The 13990-nt window shown below is 53.1% G+C and overlaps 1 protein-coding gene across 18 annotated transcripts in view; it reads right to left on the bottom strand.

The window, feature by feature from the left end:
• Positions 1–13990, bottom strand: part of EBF3 (EBF transcription factor 3) — a 124786-nt gene that overhangs the window by 25469 nt on the left and 85327 nt on the right. For 12 of the 18 annotated variants that reach the window (XM_073884691.1, XM_073884692.1, XM_073884693.1 and 9 more), the window contains 4 exons: positions 13192–13273; positions 9385–9529; positions 3769–3899; positions 3131–3257 (listed from right to left, as the gene is read on the bottom strand). In XM_073884691.1, the coding sequence (XP_073740792.1) occupies positions 3131–3257; positions 3769–3899; positions 9385–9529; positions 13192–13273 (485 nt within the window). The remainder of the gene's footprint in view (positions 1–3130; positions 3258–3768; positions 3900–9384; positions 9530–13191; positions 13274–13990) is intronic. The other 6 variants (XM_073884694.1, XM_025880052.2, XM_073884697.1 and 3 more) reach the window with 2 other exon arrangements.

Genomic DNA, 13990 nt, shown 5'->3' with positions numbered 1-13990 from the left:
CGGGGCCCCTTCCCTGTGCACAGGTCCATTATCCCCGGGCCTGGGCCAGCCGGGAAGGCTCCCTGCGAGGACATCCCGGCAGCCTCGGGGACTGACGGGAGCCAGATGCCCAGGGGACGGCGCCCTCCCTGAAGGGGCTGCCTGCCCGGGTCCTGACGTCCAGAAGGGTTGGCTCAGTTTTCAGCGGGGACAGTGCAATTGCCCGATTGCTTCACTGTCCCCATCAATTTCAGGGCAACGCAAATCAGACAGAAGCTTCCAGGTCAGACAGGTTATGACCCCACCTTTCCTCTGCTCCCTGAGAGTGTACGGGCCCCGTATCCCTTACACAGCGTTTGAAATGTATATTCCCGTTAATGATTGGGGTGTGGGGGGAGGCAATAAATTAGCCTCCCGCTAGGAAAGACTGAGCTCACTGAAAGGCTTCATTGAAAGGCCCATTCGTGGGAGAACTCTTGACGGAAGAAATCCCCAAAGCCTTGGGCCAGTGTCCCTGGAAGCCCAGTCTTGGGGTGCAGGCGACGTCCACGGCAGAAATGGAAGCTGGGGTTCAGGCCGGCGGGCAGCAGCTGGTGCTCACCGAGGGATCGCCCTCACCCTGAGCAGGGAGGAGGGGAGCACCCCGGGAGCCAGAGAGGAAGACGGCGTCCTGCACAGAGAACCGCCCCGACACCAGCCAGCCCCGACTCCGGCAGTGCCAGGCCCTGCACTCGTGATACCCGCTGGCCAGTGACGGACGTCCCACCCTCACTCACTTTTGGTCTCTCCCGCGCTCGATGTGAAGCTCAGCCCGGCCCCTCCTGCCATCCGTGGGCAGGGCAGGGAAGGTTCTGCCATCTCCTTACAATGGCCGCTGACCACCCCCACCCCAAAAAGCCCACAGCTGCAGAGGTCTGATCTGGGAAGGGAGCCCCTGAAGGTACCAGCTGAAGAACCTAACCAGGACGGGCAGACTAAGTGGGAGAAGCCCACCGTCCCCCCGCTTCTGGGCAGATGGGGCAAGTCCATCTGGCCACTTTTGGACATGCTCACCGAAGTGCCCTAAACCAACAAGGACACCCCGGTCCTGTGGCAGACATGCGAGCCCACACACCACATGGCTCATGAGCAGACAGTAAATGTCTCCTCTTTGGAGGGACTGGGGACCCTGGTGGTCATTACCCTAACTGACCACAGAAAGGCACCACTCGCCACATGCCCACCTGCGGCAGACAGCACCCCTAAGTTCTCCCTGACCCCCACAAAGCCCAGGGGGGGAGGCCGAGGAGTAAGTGGGACTCGGCGGGGTCAGGAGGCACAGAGCCCAGGTCCTCGGGCCAATGTTGGGCCGAGCAGAGCCTGCACAGCGCCAGGCTCACAAGCCAGAGGCCCGCGGAGGTGTCATGCCCACCAACAGGGAGCACAGAAGGGGTGTGGAGAGTGTGCGTGACGACGGCTCACACGAGACGACGGACCCACAGCAGGTGCAGAGGCCCCAACGGGCACAGGATGGGACGCCGGCCGCACCTCCCTGGACCCAGCCCCACAATGCACTGCGCTCGCTTGTTGGAGACGTGTGGGTGCTTCCTAGATACCCCACGTTCCATGACCCCGTTTTGCAGAAGACACTGTGGGGGCCTCGCAAACTGGAGGAGATGCCAGTCTCTGGGTCTCCCCAGGAAGCCAGGAGCATCCAGACCCCAGGAGTGGGCCCAGGGACGTCCACCCATAGCTTTTCTGCTACGCCCACTACCCCTTGGTTCCTGGGCGGTTCTGGGCTCCTGGGAGTGTGTGCTGGTCCCATGGGAGAAAGTGGCCCATAGTATGGGCACCTCTCCCCACCTTGACCACGTGGCAGGGTGCAGAGTTTCGGGGAGGACAGAGGAAGAAACTGCCCCCACTGAGGACCCCAGGTATCACTGGCAGGCAGGCTGCTGAGGGTCTGGCCTCTGGGGACAATGGCCAGGGCTGTCTGAGAGGACCCAAGTCAGGCACACCCCCGAGCTAATGCTGGGCCTATGGGAAGTGGTGTGGAGGAGCTTAAATTTTCCATTTCCTACCTACTCAAAGTTTCCTACAAGGGGCAGTGGGTGAGTAACCCCTCCTCCCTCCTCAAACTCCTGAGTGGAAGGGACCTCCACACCCCCCCACATCCCCCTGCCTGGTGGACAGAGAGACCCGCATCCCAGGGGGAGGCCAGATCTGCTCCAGGACATCCTGCAGCTGGCGACAGCATGTGGTCAAGCCTGCAGCCCCAGCCCAGGCTCCCGGCATGGACCCCCCCCCCCCCCCCCCCCCCCCCCCCCCCCCTGGTGCCCCCCCCCCCCCCAAACACAAGCACACTGAGGCCACAATAGGAGAAAACAAGTGCCCATCCCTGTCACCCGCGTGGGGTTTCAGCAGGTGCTGTCCATCGGTACAAATGGTTCTCAGGTCCTAGCGCTTTTGCAGTTGGCGAGAACTGAAACCAGAACCCTTCAAGTTTATCGATGGCATTTCTCAACAGCCACCTCGGCCCAATAGTGTTCAGTCAGTGCCTATGTGGGCGGGGCTTCGTAGAGGAGCACTCTGAGATAACAAACGTGCCATTTCAGAGGGGACCCCTTCTGGTTACCAATTCGGAGACCCTTGCAGAAAATGGATCCTCTTTTAGAAATAGCACAGGGCCTGGAGCAGACAGACCCCTGGCTTCCACCAGCGGCCCACTGATTATGGCGCATGTGGCCTTGGGCACGTCACACGTGCTTCAACCCAGTCCCAACATGTGCAAATGCACGGCAGCATCATGGGCGGGCACGCGGCGATGCACGGGCACGCAGGGCATGCGGCCCATGGACCGGGCACACGGGCAGCTGCCCAGGGGAGGCTGGAGCTGACTGGCTACTGACAGGCCCACCACCTCGCTTCACAGGCCTGAAGGCAGAGGGCCTCACGTTCAGGGAGGGGCCCAGGAGCTCACGGCCTGTGGGGGCTGCACCTGTCCACAGCATCACTGACTCGGACGAGGATGCAGAAACCATGCACCCCACTGACCCAACCCTCGGAGGGCCAAGGGGGCTTGGCCTGCCCTCGCAGGGAGCCCACCTGTGCAGGCTGTCATGGGGAGGAGGCATCCCCCACTTGGCCACTGAAGTCGGAAACGTGAACTCACCAGTGTAGACAAACCGCCCAGGAGCACCTTTACAGAACTGCTTGGATTTGTAGGAGAGGGTGACTTCAACGACTCCAGGAATGTGCCGCGGCGGGGTCTGCACCCGGATGGCATGGGGAGTGATGAGCTACAAAAATCACAGGTGAACAGGCTTTCAGAGGCGCTGGCCTGGGAGGGCGGGCACTTGTCGGTGGGATACAATTACCAAAATGAGCACAAATTGGACCATCATCCCGGAATGCTCCTTCCTAGCTGTCACCCAGAGACTGGGAATCTACAGTGTTCTTTAAGAAAAATATCTGCAAACGATCCTGGGTTTTACTTTGCAGGAAAGGCCACAGGGCATCATTCATATGAAAATTGCCACCATATGTCTCCTTAAACCTGCTTCTAGTAATTCTAACGCTAATTGTTGCAGCGAATGGAGGGACCTCCTACGGCAGGTTTGAAACCCCAGGGTCGAGGTTGCGGGGGCGGGAGTTCTGTGCCCACCCATCGGAGAAGCCCCTGCCACAGGCGAACCATCAAGTTCTAGGGGCGTGCGCACTGGGGTGCCCGGTGTCCACGCACCACTGACAGCCGGCTGAGCCGCTCGCAGGACAGCTCTGGCCGGACGCGGCCCAGGCACGCAGGCTTACCTCGCTCCACACCAACATGGTTCCGAACACGACTTGCAGGCCGTCGAAGAAGTTGTCTCCAATTATGATCACGGTGGCTCCCCCCGTGGTCCAGCCTTCGCTGGGGCTGATGGCCTTGATGCACGGAGTGGCTGCTCGCACAAGACAGAGAACGCACACCTTAGAGCCCCGGCCCCAACTCAGGACAAGAGGAGGGCCACTCCTCCAGGCGGCACGCAAGGGGCAATCGTACATCAGCATGTTGATGTGTTTAAAGCAAACTATTAAATGTTTTATAAAGCAAAGGCCAAGCCACAGAATACTGGTGAGCAAAGGGGGGGGAAAAAACTGGCTTGATATAGCAAATTATATGTCAGGGCAAATATGACTATTACAAATGATTAAGCATTGCGTGCATGTGGCATGTCGATTTATCTGCTTTGCCGTACAGATCTGAGCAGAGTCAATCAAAAGGTTGTTGAGGGGGATGGAGGAGCAAATGCCTTGCATTTCGATTCCTCATAAGCAGCTAATTGGGTTGGGTTTTTTCATCCACGAACTTTGCCTTTTGGTTCAAAACTTCATTTTCCTCTGTCACTCCACAATTACTACTTTTCACTTTTCATCAGGAAAAAAAAAATCAAAAGCACTATATTAATACTTTTGTCAAAGGTACACATTTTACATCTAATATTGTTTGTCGACAGGAACCCCCGAGCCTCTGGCCTGACCTCTCTTTGTCTCGCGGGCCCTCACATTTGCATGAGTTATTACAACAGCGCTGGGGCAGCCTGGCCTGCCAGGCGGCCCTGCTGCTGGGGGAGGGGAGGCAGTGGCTGAGGGAGGGCGCAGGGGGAGAGGGAGGAGGGCAGGAGGCCCCTCGCGGGCTCCCAGCAGCCTTACGGAGGCCGGAGCCGGGGCTGAAGGATGCAGCCTCGTGGAGGCAGGCTTTGTTCTGGCCTCTGACGGCCCTCCATCTACACCGTTGTTGGCAGACCTTTACTGAGGCCTTTGATGGCCTCTTGTAGGCTGGCCCCACGCAGAGGAGGAGCTCCTTAGCCATTTGCTGACTGTTCTGGTACAAGGCTCTGGGCACGCTCTCTCCTGCCTGCCTGGGCCCTGGACACTGTCTTCAGGGCCCCGGGCCCAGATCACCTCTTTACCTTTGGTATACAAATAAGGATGGACAACGCTGGCCATGTGTTGGGGGGCTATGTGGCCCCTGAGATCCCGCAGGTCTCCTGGCTGATGCTGTCAGGACACAACTAGCCCCCAGACAGAGGAGGCCCAGACCTCAGTCCTCCATCGAGAGAAAAGATGAAGCTCCCCTCCCACCCACAAGCCCTGAGCCACCCCAGGTGTTGCCCCTTCTGCCTCCCCGCAACATGCTGGAAGGTGTGAAGATGAGCCGCAGATCCAGGAACCTGACCCCAGGCCCGAGGGGCACTCTCCCCGTTTTGCTGTTCTTCCGTGGCTACAACAACCTCTGTGGATATTTGTCCAAAAAGTAGTAACTAAGCTTGGTAAACAAGAAGTGGCTTAACCAAGCCACCCCTGAGTTCCCGGCTTGGCTCCCTCATGGCTGTGTGTGCAGACAAGAGCACTCCAAAGGACATCTTGGGGCCTTATTAGGCTGTTCATCTTATTTGAGCCCCCGTGTAGCTCGGCTTCAGATAAATCATCTTTTTAGACTCTGGGTCAGATCTGGCCGCACGTCTTCATAAGCGGGCGTTTTCCGGAAGCGCGTGTGCCGTGGCTTCCCTGACGGGTCAGAGGCAGCCCTCTGCAGACACCGTCTAGTTAATCACCATTAGCTATTGTTGTTTAGAACACCGCCGACATGCCACCTTCCTTTGTTTGCTTTAATGTTGGACTAGCGGGGGTTATATTTGCTCATTCCACGCGCATCTCCCTCTGCAGCAGAAGCGCAGAGCACACACTGGGAACCTGCCCTTAACTAGCGCTGTTGACTTCATGCTAATAAGTTCATACAAATTTTCATTTCTGAGGCTTCCGAATGACATTTGCTTTTCTTAATTGCATGGAGAGCATTTGAAAAGGATCAGCTCTCTAAAGACTGACAAGTCTCCTCCAAGGGGGTGACCTTCATCAGCACAGCCAATTATGGCAAATAATTCACAAAAAAAAAATTACAGTAAACAAATTTACTTTAGAGGTGAGAAAAGAAAAAAAAAAATCCAGGATCTACTGCATGCACGGGAGATTGCTATCTGGCAGCTGTGGCCCAATGAAGAGCCACATCATCTTGGAATTTGTAGTGCTTCTCAGCAGAAAGAAAACCCAGGCCTGCCTTGGCCTCCACGGCGGCCGATAGCCATCTTCCTTCTGCCCGTATTTGCATACATTTCAATGCACATATAGAGAGGGAACATGTGTTCAATGGGAACCATAGCAAAATGAATTACACAGACAGCGTTAGCGATCTAATGATATACGTGCACAATACACTCAAGCAGATGACAGGATCTGGCTGGCACGGCGGCTGAAGGAGCGGTGGGAAGGGAGCCCCCCGTGTGCTCCCCGTTTCTCTCCCCAGCCCACTGCAGGAAGCGGCCCTATGGACAGGTCCCGGCCTGCGAGCTCCCGGTGCGGTTCAGCCTCCTGGGGCGCCAGAAGAAAAGAGGAGGCGCGGCGGGCCTCCCCTGAAGGTCCCACACGCGCCGGGATGAGCCGTTTTCACTCCAAGTCACCTGTCTCGGCCTAAGAACACCCTTGGCTCCGACGCCCGCCTGCACGTTTTCGCCTCCGACGCCCACGTGGACGGGCTCGTCCCGTGGCCGCGGTGCCCGGTGGCCGGGGCGAGGATTTCCAAAAGTGAAAGTGCTGCTGCTCGGAACCCGTGGGGTTGGCCACCTCGTTGGGTTTCCCCTGCTTTCTTTTTGGGGCCTCTCCCCTACCGTATCCAGTATTCTCTTAGCAAACCGCTTCCCCGTCCCGTTCCGTTAATCAGCAAGCTCTCCTGAGTAATATCACGGCATTTGCCACCTCTCTCTGCATTCACAATATTGAAGCACTCAAACAGGCCTAATCTTGCCTCACGAAGACTTCTTTGTTCTGCCTGCTAAAATGTCTTGTAATTGTGCTTGGGATGTCCAGATGGCTGGCTGATACTCCAGCTGATAGGATTATACCTTTTACCTCTCCTAGGGCCATCTGTTCCCCTTAACTCGCTAAAGCCCCGCAGCCTGGATTCGGTTGCCCTTATTGCATAAACCTAACCGCATTACGGCACTTGGCATGCAAATCGCTTCTGTGCTGCAGGCCGGGTGCTGGGCTGGGCTCAAGGAAGGTTTAAACAGGGCTGGAGTCATTTAGGAGGGCACAAGTGACAAGGAAAAAAATGAAAGCCTGAGTTCTGCCGGGCCGTGCTGGAAGGTGGGCTGGTTGTTTTCCCCTCGCCTGTGTTCAATACTGTAAATAATCTGCCTTGCTTTTTGTGAGCTCAAAGGACGCAGTGGCAGCCATCCACGGCAGCAGCAGGGGGAATTAGTCTACTTGGAAACCATCAGCGAGTGTGTACACACTGCTGGTGAATATCAGATGATTGGATAATGAGGTGCTAGCCAGCAAAGGCTGCAGAGAGGCACAGATCTCTGGTTGATGGGGGCACTTTCCTCCTTAAAGAATGTGGGACTGACTCAAAGCCAGCACCCCACCCCAACAATAGGTACTAAGCAGGAAGAAGGAGGTAAACAGGCTTTCGGCTGGTGATGGCCAGCCCTGAAAATGAACTTCCTAAGTGTTGGCCCTCTCAGGAAGTGGCAGAAGCATGGGATGCGTATCTCTTCATCCTGGAGAGAACCCTGTCATGCTTCCTAGAGCACTTGGAGAACTGGGTATTAATTACCAAACACACACACACACACACACACACACACACACACACACACACACACACCCCTTTATCATTCATGACAAACGCCTTTTTTTCTTGAAGACCTCTCTACATATTCTAGTTCCCAAAGTCACCTATGTGCATTTTAAAATTATGAGTCACTTTCTGGGGCGGAATGAGATACGTCAACTGCTTGCAAGGAAGTGACTTGGTTTAAATGTTGATAAAATATTGAGAAGCAAACATTTAAAAAAAAATCTTCAGCAAGACTGCTTCTGCAAATAGCTTTTGATTAGTTGGGTCTTATCTCCAAGGTACCCACTAGTGGCCTTTATTTTTCTAAATGCTATTTTTTCTGCTTGCAGTCAAATGCTTTTTCCTGCTACTTACAAAAATAAATGCTTGTACTGTGCTCAGATCATAATAGCTCATTAGAGGAGGCTGATTTTGGACCCAGACTACAACCTAACACCAGAGGGCTGAGGGGGCCTCCTTGAACCTCCTGCCTTGTGAGTGCTGGCTCTCTGGGGAAGCAGGGGACTGAGGACCAGGGATTCAACCTTCTTAATTGTGAACCTCATTAGTGATGGTTGCTAAGCAAAACACACACCTACCTTCAGTGCATAGGAAGGAGATAAACAGTACGTCACAGATCCTAATGACTTGGTGCCCAGGGCGACCTTTAATTACGATATTTTTGTTCTCTTATACCTTAGTCATTAATGTAGAAAAACAAATTAGTTTATTTTTGTGGACCACAGCAGATTCATAAACTGTCTTCCAGTTTTTATATGTCTGAATCGTATTTCATTCTGATAACCTACACACACTTCATTCATTTTCCTGTGTACGCATCTGTGTGGCTCCTGAATTCGAGACTTCAGTGTGGAGGATTGGTCTTAAAATGGTTTAGTTTTATGGGCTCTTTGCTCCAAAAGATTTAACCATGCTGTTTTGTTTGCAATTCACTTTCAAGAAAAAAAAAAGAAAAAAAAACACCTCACATTCCTTTCTCAATAATTCATGGTGGTCAGAATCTCAGGATTATTGGGAAGTGTTCTGGGATAGAGGACAAAGATCTTATTTTACAGGGGGTGGGGTAAATCGTGGGGACATGCGTGAGTGAGGGGCTTGGGGAAAGCCCTCTGTGTCTAAGTGTTTCTGAACCCTGACTCCATGTCTAAGACCACCGCCCCGCTGCCTATCGCTCTCAGCAAAATTCTTCTAAGAAGCAAAACAAGAAGTCAGTCACTTGGAAGCATTTCATATAGAACATTTTATGCCGTTTTGGGTTTTTTTTCCCTCATTCCCTTCACCCTGGCCCCCACCCATTTCATCCAGGGACAGGAAATGGTCCTCGATGTCTGTTCTGAGCTGATGGGCCCACAACGTAACCACCCACTGAAACGTGCACAGAATATCTGGGGATGACCTTCTGGATGGGGGCTTAGGACAGCCCAAATAAAACCAAATAAATTAAAACTGCAAGAAAAGCTCCAAGCAAAAGAAAGCTTAGAAACAAACAAACCGATAAAGTGAAGCCCATGGCAGGTGAGGTGAGTGAGGCCCCTCCATAACAGGACAAGGGAAGCAGGAGAGGACCCCGGCGGCAGGCTCTGGGCAGGGGGGGGGGGCGGGCAGGCGGGGCGCCAGGCCCTCCAGGGGGCCGCAGACCCGGGAGGGGCCCCTGGTGAGGGCAGCGCGACATGAATCAACATAAAGGATGGTGCAAAGGAAAAAAACATTGCAAATAAAAAAAGACATGTAACATGTGTGCCTACCATTTTCCAGATAAGAAGGGGCCGTACCTTCTGACGGGTCTAGGCGGCGGGCCCGCCGCCCGTGTTTGGAATTGTTGTGCACAAACATGTTGTCAGACACGGCCAGCACGTGGCCGTCCACGTTGACTGTTGTCGACACAACAACCTGCGAAGACGAAGCGGATGTGAAACGAGCTGGCGGAGGGACAGACAGCCACCCGCTGGGTGAGACAGAAGCCGCCGCCGGCCCCACGGTGCGCCCCGAGCTGCACCCGCTCCCGCGCGGCCTCCTAGGCCGCCAGCACCCGCAGCTTTTTTGGTTAGTGGGGGTGGGTGGGCTGTTTTGCTTTGTTTTGACTCAAGATTGCTTCTCTTCAAAACCCGCTACACTAATTACAGTTTAATCTCCTATTATGCTAACAAGTGAATTCAATTCAGAGAAATATTCTTCTAGCCATTAGCTTCAGAAACACCCCTCCAGCCGCTCATTTTAAAGCTGCTGTTTTGATTGATCTGTTCACATATTGATTAGATAGTTTATCTAATTAAAATTAGTTCACTTGAGACTGTCCTCCCTTGAAGAGTTGTGAGGATTCAGGGTTGCCAAAAACAGGCTTCCTAAATCAGAAGGACTCCGGCTACCCCAGCCCATCATCTGTGATCCCTGGGTCGATTTGACAATTACATCTAATGTCTGGTTACGAACCTTCCTGAATCTGAAAAGACCAAGCTGAATATGAGTAGTGGCAGCGTTTTCAATCCAGAGCAAGCATCCTTTCTCAAGTTCCCTGCGGAGACTGGCAAGGACCCTGGTGCCAACGCCCTGCCGACCCCGGGCGCCTTCCCAGGTAGCCCAGAGATGGCACCCTTTAATGGACTCGGGAAACGAGAATCACTACCCGGCCTTAAGGTTTTTCTTAAACAGAGGGGGGCCCATGTGGTCCATTATTTCCAGAAGAGCTGATATGAGTAGCAAAGACACGAGCCCTGATTCAGTCTGGGTCTCACAGCAGGACTTGTGGCTGGAGCCAGCATCTGGGGTGCTGGGAGCCTGGCCTTGGCCACATGTGGGCAGTGGTGAGGGCCAGTACCACCTCGAGCAGCACAGCCCCACAGAGAAACATGCAGCTGGACAGGAGAGAAGGGGACCAGAAGGGTTCCCAGTCCACGTCTGCTCTCCCTGTCTGGTCTGCACATGTCCAAACACGCCCTGGAAAATGACCACTGAAAGCCAAAGCTACAGCGGACCTTGGTTAACAGAACACTGGTTAATCCCATGCAGCCAATGTACCTCGCCAATGTGGGACATTAAACACCAGGGGCAACTGGAAGGGAGGGGGTGCCCAGGGGGCACATGGGAATGCTCGGAACCTTCGTGGATTCTTCCTGAAAGCCTAAAACTGCTCTTTAAAAAACCAATCTACTGGGACACCTGAGTGGCTCAGTCAGTTAAGTGTCTGCCTTCGGATCAAGTCATGATCCCACAGTCCTGGGATCGAATCCCGCATCAGGCTTTCCCTCTCTCTCTCTCTCTCTCTCTCTCTGACAAATAAATAAATAAAACCTTTTAAAATAAAAAAACAGTCTATTAGAGGGGCACCAGGTGACTCAGGAGTTAGGCATACGACTACTGATTTCGGCTAGGGTCATGATCCTAGGGTTGTGGGACTGAGCATGGTGTCAGGCTCTGTGCTCCCCAGGGATTCTGCCTGAGATTCTCTCTCCCTCTGCCCCACCCTGCTAAAAAAAAAAAAAAGTCTATTAGAAAAAAATAAATAAAATTGATCAAAAATAAAAAGTAACATTTTTAAGGGTTAAAAAAGTCAAAGCTGCATACACACACACACACACACACACACACACATATATATTTGAATACATGTGTAATTGACTTTTTCATTAAAAAAATCTCAGGCCCCACAGGAAGATTGTGAAGCAGGGGCTGTATCTACCACACCCCCCAAAACTCCCTCCCAGGGGCAGCTTCCTTGATGCTTCTTTCCTGGGTGGGCCTCACCAAGACGATTGGAGTCTCATAGTATTGGGCCCCTCTGAGCCTCAAAACACTGTGGGCACCACCATCGGCGTCCCCACGTCCAGCCTAGACACGTCATTCTCTTCTCATCGACGGCCACCCACCCACGGGGCGGGCACATGCAGTGCCCTGGCCGCCTCTGCCCCCAGGACCCAGGGCTTGGGAGGACCTGCACCATCACCTGAACGTGAGGCTAGGCCACGGAACGAATGCTGAGCCAGACTTGACCCTCTTTAAGTTCTCAGACCAGGATACGTTAAAGAAGCAAGAAAGGTAAAAATAAAAATAAAAAAAGGACACTGTCTTTGCTCTGTCATCTCTATATAGGTCAGTCACCAAGGGAAAAGCGTGTGGCTCAGCAGAGGAAGCAGACAAGCTGTGTTTTGTTTCTTGGCCTGGGCCAGCCCTGCAGTGCACCTACAGGAAGGTGCTGAGTCTGTGAAGCCAGCTGGAAGTACTGTGTACAAACTCTCCTGAGAGGCAGGAAGACAAGCTAGAGAGAGCCCAGCAAGTCCTTCTAGTAACTCTGGGCCCACTGCAACTGAGGGTGTGTTGGCCAATGGCGAGACCAAGTGCACCCTTCCACTCTGCTCTGATGGGCAGATACCACTGTGAAGCCTGGGGCTGGAAGGTTGGAGGCAGGCCCAGCTGTTTACAGGAGACACTGTCCCCACCTGCAGAGCATGACTGTGGACCAGCCCACAGACCCTTCTCTGATTGGCTTGTTGGCTGTAAAGACAAATGTCACATGTCCTAAAGGACTGGAACGTTAAGTTAAATTGCTAAAGATGACCTTGAGCGGTTTGAGAGTAAGTCATCCAATCTAGCATTCATTCCCACTAGCTGCCAGATTCCTCTCTGGTTGGTAGGGACTAGCAGCAGTTCTGTGTCCCGGCCCAGAATATTTTCACAATTAAAACCAGCGAAATAATCCATTGTGCAGGGAGTACCTCTCACCCTGAAGCAACCTCCTAATCATTCACAAAGGCGAGAAAAATATGCACTCAGGGATAACCCATCCAGCTCTACCTTCTCTCCTTGAGATGAAATCTTCTGAAGCAAACCAGAATATGAGTTAGCCTGCGTCCAGCAGCATGGTCTAGCAATTAGGCAATGGTGTAAGGAAGCGAGAATACATCAACCCTGAGGGAAAGGAAGCTGAGCTGGGGAACATTCTGGAACATGTGAGGCCAGCATCAAACAGGTGCAGCTCCCTTCAAGAGGAGGGCCCAAGGTCTTGTGCTTACCCAACAGGCTTCACTATGGCTCTGCCCCATGAAAAATCCACCCATCGATCCCTAAGAGAAGACCTTTGGGCACGGGCTCCAAGTTCTCATCAGTTGTGCATGGCTACGTACGGCTGAGGAAACGGGCTACGTTATGCACTAACGTATTTGAAGAGATTCTAAAACAGTCATTCTGAAACACACCTACAAGACTCACCATGGCTGAACGTCAGGGGGAACCCGTCTTAACCTGCAGCTGTGACCTGGCAGCCCAAAGCGGAGGCCAGGCACGGCACAACCACTCTAAGAGGTGCACCTTATAAGCCAAGGTCACATTTTCAGAGCCAACCCCAGTGTGCACAGACTCGATGAATCTGGCATACTGAAGAGGCCGAATCATTTTTAAGGCAAAGTGATTTAAATATTTTATCAAATGGACCAATTCGGGTTTGCTCCCAAGCCCTTGGAGAACTAAAGACTGTTTTCTGAACAATCGCAACATCAGAGAATTCAAATTTCATGTTAAAAGTCCGGACCGTGGCCCGCGTGTCTTTGAGAGATGTGTACCTGGAATCTCCGCATATCTCGAGGGTTGCCTGCATTCTTCAAACAGTTCTGATTGCACTTGAGGAAAAACTTTAGAAAGAATCTATAAAAATACAAAAAACGGATATGTGTTAGGGTCATGAGACAAACTCACAAACTTTTAGAAAGACACTGTTGCGTGGGGAGTGGCGGAGGTTACCCGCCACCGCGCGCTCACCGCCTGTAGGGGGCGGTACTGGGTCTGACCGCCAGCCCAGATGTCCACAAACTTACATCTGTCTTGACAGTATGGGTCTCCAAGCTTTAGGACAGCATCTGCGACCTGGACTGGGCCATCCGCTGCCTGGACCTTTGCACGGTAACCACTGGGGAACTGTCCAGCCCAGACGGGGCTGCCAGTTTCGGCAAATGAGAACACAGGATGCACAGTGACATTTGGGCTCCGGGTAGATGACAAATAATTTCTTAGGATAGGTATGTCCCAAAGCATCCCTATCCTAAAAAACTTGTTTACCCATAGCTCAACTGTAACTGGACATGCTCAACTTTATCTGGCAGCCAAGCCGCCTAGGTAAACAGACTTCCCAAGACGAATTTTTAAAAGTTACGGTGGTTGCAACTCCTAAGAAAAGAGAGGATTTGGGGGTGTGCTTTAAGGACTGCAGTGACTTCTGTGAAGGGTCTACATGTGTTTTTGAGGAAATAATCGGTGATTCCAAGCCGGCACTGAAGCAGCAGCTCAGGTGGAAAGCAGGAAAAGCAAACCCCAGCCCGGGCTCAGGGCGAGAGCGATTCTATCTCCCGCCAAGCCCTGCCCTTG

Source organism: Callorhinus ursinus, unplaced genomic scaffold (genome assembly GCF_003265705.2).
Source record: "Callorhinus ursinus isolate GAN/ISIS: 27379988/994484 unplaced genomic scaffold, GSC_fseal_2.0 scaffold58, whole genome shotgun sequence".
Lineage (NCBI taxonomy): Eukaryota > Metazoa > Chordata > Mammalia > Carnivora > Otariidae > Callorhinus > Callorhinus ursinus.
Note: the sequence above shows the minus strand (reverse complement) of the source record. Positions and strands in the feature narration are given on the sequence as shown.